This window comes from Apteryx mantelli, unplaced genomic scaffold (genome assembly GCF_036417845.1).
Source record: "Apteryx mantelli isolate bAptMan1 unplaced genomic scaffold, bAptMan1.hap1 HAP1_SCAFFOLD_34, whole genome shotgun sequence".
NCBI classification, from domain to species: Eukaryota; Metazoa; Chordata; class Aves; order Apterygiformes; family Apterygidae; genus Apteryx; species Apteryx mantelli.
The window spans coordinates 5,543,875-5,549,668 of NW_027118693.1; the positions used below are offsets into that span (position 1 = coordinate 5,543,875).

General features: G+C 49.4%; 1 protein-coding gene across 1 annotated transcript; it reads left to right on the forward strand.

Annotated features, from left to right (window-relative positions):
• The first annotated feature begins 2,387 nt into the window (after window positions 1-2,387).
• Window positions 2,388-3,348, forward strand: LOC136996368 (olfactory receptor 6B1-like). The gene is given in 2 exon segments (XM_067317296.1): window positions 2,388-2,573; window positions 2,575-3,348. Coding segments are annotated over 2 exon segments (960 nt in total).
• Window positions 3,349-5,794: the final 2,446 nt, after the last annotated feature.

The window sequence follows — 5,794 nt, forward strand, 5'->3', positions numbered from 1 at the left end:
CTGCATGCCTGGGAGGAAGTGCCTGTGACTTGGCCTCTCCCTTCCCACTGACCATCATGGGAGGCTGGGGGACCAGCTCAGGCCATTAGGGCTCTCTAAACCTGAGAGAGTCAGTGAACAGACAGTCATCTGCAGGGAGGTGAGGGGAAGCCCATGCATGGGATCTCTCCTCCTGACTTTTCCTCAGGAGTTTGGAGGAGTCCTGATGATTTCTCTGCCTCAGTTTCCTTTTCAAAGGGGCATGTCCCAGAGTTTGAGTGAATGAGAGTTATGGGGAGAGCCACGTGCCAGAGGAGTTTTCAAAGTTTCCAGGAGCTCAGAGGTTTCTTTCTCCTGCCAATTAAGCACTGTTCTTTCTCTGCAGTCCCTGGGGAGAGACGAGCTGCAGCTTTATCCTTCAGAGACTCCTTAGTGCTATTAACCCCAGGACAGTGTGGAGAGCAGGGGGCATGCATGTGCTGCTGGACACATGCCACAGGAGCTGCTAGAAGAAGATGGCAAGGGCAGAGCAATGCCTGAGCCCTGGGACAAGGTTTGCAGAGAGCTCAAGGAAGAGAAGGACATGGTGGGGAAGAGACAGGAGCTGAGACCTCAGCTTGATCGTCCTTCCCAGGAACAATCAGCACAGAGGTCGTCACATCATCCTGAGGATTGCAGCTTTGTGTTGTGTCTTCTGAGTCAGGTCTGTTCCTCTGGAGCTGGTGAGGCTTTGCATGGTGGCACCTCTGGGCAAGAATGGTACGGGCATGTCCTTTTTTGCATGCCTTTCCCCCACCATCTCCCTCTTCCCTCTACGCATTTCCTCGATTCCCTTGTTTGATGAGCAGAGTGCTGGTGAGCTTGCCAGTGGGTGCAGAGTTAGACTTTATGCCTTTGCTGCTCCTGGGCCACCCCAGGGCCCTGCCGGGGGCACCCACACCTCAGCTGGGAGGTGGGATCCAGGTAGAGGGCTGTGTTTCTCCAGCAGGGAATTCCCTGGCCATGCACACGGGCATATCGCAGAATCACGGAATCGCTGAGGTTGGAAGGGACCTCTGGAGATCATCTAGTCCAACCCCCCTGCTCAAGCAGGGTCACCTAGAGCACATTGCACAGGATTGCGTCCAGGCGGGTTTGGAATATCTCCAGAGAAGGAGACTCCACCACCTCTCTGGGCAACCTCTTCCAGTGCTCTGTCACCCTCACAGTGAAAAAGTATTTCCTCATGTTCAGATGGAATTGTCTGTGTTTCAGTTTGTGCCCGTTGCCTCGCGTCCTGTCACTCGGCACCACTGAAAAGAGTCTGGTCCCATCCTCTCAACACCCTCCCTTCAGATACTTGTACACGTTGATAAGATCTCCTCTCAGCCTTCTCTTCTCTAGGCTAAACAGGCCCAGCTCTCTCAGCCTTTCCTCATAAGAGAGATGCTCCAATCCCCTAATCATTTTTGTAGCCCTTGGGCATATCTTGGGCATCTGCCTTTAACAGGAGGGGAACAATGCTTCTTCCCAATCTCACCCAGCACTCACCATGGAGACACCCACCCCTGCTCCCAGCAAAGCTGCTCAGGGAGCCTCGCGAGTACAGCTGTCAGGGCTGAGGTCCAGCTGCTGGGCTGCACCGCGAGGCAGCCCCAAAGCCCTCAGAAACCATTGCTGAGGGGGGGACTACACAAAGCGAATGATCTTCCCTGTGCTCTTCTCTTCCACCCTGCTCAAAATCTCTCTTGCCCATATTGGCTGATCAGCTCAGGTGTCCATCTTCTCTCACATCTATCTCACTTGTCTCTCTTAAGCCTGTGGGGGCCTCTCTGAGAGCCCTCTCACGCAGTCATGCTGCATGGTGCCATTGATGTCAACTCCTGATCCACACACTGTCAAAGGAAGCATGCAGCCTGTCCCTTCCAAGACAAGTGTTTCAGAGAGCTGAAATCAGCTGCTTGGTGCAGTGCCCCTCCTCCTCCTTTGGGGAGAAAGGGCTTCTGGCATGATGTGCTCACATAAAGGGAATTTCTTGCCTGGTAGGGACTGTGGTTGCTCTTCAGAATAACTTCAGGTGTAGGAGAGACCCTGTCACAGGCTGAGTGAATGCTTGCTCTCCTCTAACCCCCCCCGCAAGCAGGAAATGAGCACCTCCGGGGAGCAGCTCACCTCTGTGGTTCCCCTAGAAGGGGCTTCTCTTTAGATACACGGCTTAAGTCTCCGGGAGAACCATATTCTCTCCTTTCCCTAGTCCTGGAGGCCATAAAGCGGACACAAACACAGTCAGAGAAGGGCCAAAGTCCATGTTTTCTCTGACAGAAACTTCCTCCACGATTCTTTTATACAAGAACAAAAGAAAGAAATGAATCCTCTTTCTTGTAGGTTGCCTTGCTGGCAAAAGAGGAATGAGGGACCTGCGGTGATTCATGGAGAAAGGGGAATGGGACAACCGCACATCACCAGTAGAGTTTCTCCTGTTGGGAATGGAGAGTGTCCCCTCACTCCAGACACCACTCTTCCTCCTCTTGCTTATGATCTACTTGGTCATCGTGTCTGGGAACATCCTCATCGTTGTGCTCGTGGTGGCAGACCAGCATCTGCACGCTCCCATGTACTTACTTCTTCCTGGGCAATCTGTCCTCCTTGGAGACTTGCTACAGCTCCACCATCCTGCCCCGGCTGCTGGCCAGCTTCCTGACTGGGGACAGGACCATCTCTGCTCATGACTATATGGCTCAGCTCTATTTCTTTGGTTCTTTTGCAGCTACTGAGTGTTTCCTGCTCACGGCCATGGCCTGCAATCGGTACTTGGCCATATGCCAGCCCCTGCTCTATGCAAGCCTCATGACCTGGAAGGTCTCTCTACGGCTGGCAGCAGCATCGTGGCTACTGGGATTCCTTCTCACTACAATAGCCACTTTTTTCTTATCCCACTTAAGGTTCTGTGGCCCCAAGGCAATGGACCACTTCTTCTGTGATTTTATCCCTTTGCTGGAGCTTACCTGCAGTGACACCAGTGTTGTCAAACTACTAGGTTTCACACTGTCTCTCTTGGATGTAGTCTCCCCCTTCCTATTCACACTGGCATCCTATGTGTGCATCAGAGCTGCTATCCTGAAGATCCCATCTAGTGTGGGCAGGCAGAAGGCCTTCTCCACCTGCTCCTCTCACCTCACCGTTGTCACGGTTTTCTATGGCACCCTCACCGTTGTCTACCTGATAGCCAGAACAGCCCCTCTGAGGCAGCTCAACAAAGTCTTCTCCTTTTTCTACACCGTCCTCACGCCCCTGCTCAACCCTCTCATCTACAGCTTGCGGAACAGGGAGGTCAGGGAGGCCCTCAGAAAAGTGGTCAGGAATGCTCTGGCTTGTACCCAGAGCTCATAGCAGTTTTGCACTCCTCTGTACAACACACTGCTGGTTCTGCAAAGTAGTAAAGTCAATATGGGAAATAGTAGGCTGCATATTAGGTAACCCCTGAGAGGAACACAGCAATGAGAATATTGGTGGAAAGCAGAAGGGAAGAGAGGATATTAAATCGATTAAACTGCATGGTTTAGAAGGGAAGGGAAATAATGTCCCATTCTTGTTGCTTCCTTGACAGACAAAGTGGTGTTGCTGTGCATGGGAAATTTTACAATGTTGTCTTTTTTCTTTTTTTTCTTCTTCCTCCTGTGTTGAGAGGGAATTCATCTGGGGTGAAATGTGAGCGGACAGGGAGGGAGATGGGGAGTGGCAGTACTTTCCTGACTGCAGGTTCCTTGGATGGGAGCCATTCCCTTCTGCTGTGACCACTTCCAGGGTAGAGGTTGGTGCCTCAGCCTGTAGCTCTCATTACACTACTGTCCAACGGAAATGCATATACTGCCCAAACACATGTTGGTGTCTCCTGTCATTTGTGACGGCCTTGAGTCTCCCAGACATTTGTGGGTTCCTGGCAGATAGCGAGGGGAAATAGTTGTTAAAGAATATTGCACTGAAGCTGTCTAGAGTTGATCGCTTAGCATAACTTGCTTAGCATTAGTAGCTGAATTTGCTGAAGTCTTAGGCCGCAAGCTGTGAACTTTCTCCTAGATATTACCTAGTTATGGGAAAGAGGGCCCCAGAGCTGGTTCAAGGCGGGAAGATAAAGAAGTTAAAACCGAGAGCAGAAGCTGCAACCTTGAAAATAGGATAAGAAGCAGCCTGCCTAGAGACAATGAAGGAACCCAATGAAGAAGGGGAAAACCCCAGGTCTAAATATTAATATTGGTCCAAACTATCGCATGAGGGTGGGAATTTAGATTGTAAGGGTATAATTGCCCAGGGATTTCTTTGTTCGGGGTCTCTCTTCAGAGGCACCCAGCTCGAGCTGTAATTACTGTACGTGCATCATTAAAATTTGTGTTGTTCCATTCTGACTTTGAACTTTTGCCTCAGCGGGAACCTAGGGTCAGACCCTGTTATAGTGGCCAGCGAGCCTAATTGTCCATAACACCAGGCATATGGCTGCAGTTTGTGGTTGCGAGGTCACTTGGGCCACAGGGCCTGATAGGGCAGTGCTGGTGATGTGGCTGTAGTTTGTGGTTGCGAGGTCACTTCTGGCTCAGTGCCTGATAGGCCAGTGCTGGTGCTGTGGCAGCAGTTTGTGGTTGTGAGGACACTCGTGTTAAAATCATCTTTTTTCTTTTGTGCGTTCACGGGCAGCGGTAATGAGCAGCAGGAGTCAGATTTCTAAATTTTAAAGTTTTACTGCGAGCAATAAGGTGCCTCTTAGAGCAGAAGAAGGGACCCAAGCAGCTTTCTGTTACCACTTTTAAGCAGTAGTAAGTTGTTACATATTCAACACTTTAGTTTACATAACTAACCAGATCTAGCCACGATTCTCAGTTCTACCAATCCCCTTGCCATGATACAGTAAGAAGTAGTTCCATTCCAGCCTTATTTGATCCATCTTATAAGTATTCATTTGCTAATTTACACCTCCTTTGGTGTTACCTTTGAAGAACTTTTTGTGCTGCTGGCTGGGTTAAACTGGCTTCTTCGCAGTTCTTCAACTTTGTACGAAAAACAGGGCTAAGGCAAGGTCAGAGAAGATGTTCTGCTTGCAGGGCGCTGTGACCTTGCATGTTCTTTCTCCGCAAAACTAGAGTATAGTGGAAATTTTCTTAACATTCCCTCCTTTTATTTCATGCATGCCTGCTTCCAATGTTATGCTGGTCTATACTTTTATCCCCTTACACACGAGAGGCGTATCTGACCCATGCATGAGATACAACAGAAAAGCACAGTTCCTACTGCCAGAATTAACATTAAAATTATTAAAACACATCTGGTCCACCCTCCCAGATCTGGTAGCCATGACCACAACCACGACCACTCTGCTGCTAGGCTACTGGACAGGGACTGCTCTTTGGCTATCCGATGGAAGGTACGAACATGTCGTTGAATGACATTTACATCATATTCAGTTTGTTTTGATTTGTTTGCATAAAAACAAATGTGGCCAACAGGTAAACTAAAGCCCATCGATTTTGGATGGCTAATTGAGAGAGAGAGCTCACTTCTATTTGTAGATTTTTTAAGGCATGTTGACATGCCATGGAGCTTTATCATAGGAATGTGCCTTAAAGGGTTGCTGCCAAAAATCTGGCACCCTAGGGTGTAAATATGTCAAACTGGACTGATAGCAGCCCAAAGCAGAAACAGGCTCTGCTAGACAACCAAAATTGGTGTCCAGGGATTGAGGCTGGTATAGGCAGTACCAACATTCTGACACATTCCCTACTTGTGAGACCTTAGTCATAAATTGTACAGTGCGATTATTTTCCCAGCCTAGGGTTAAACTTGTAAT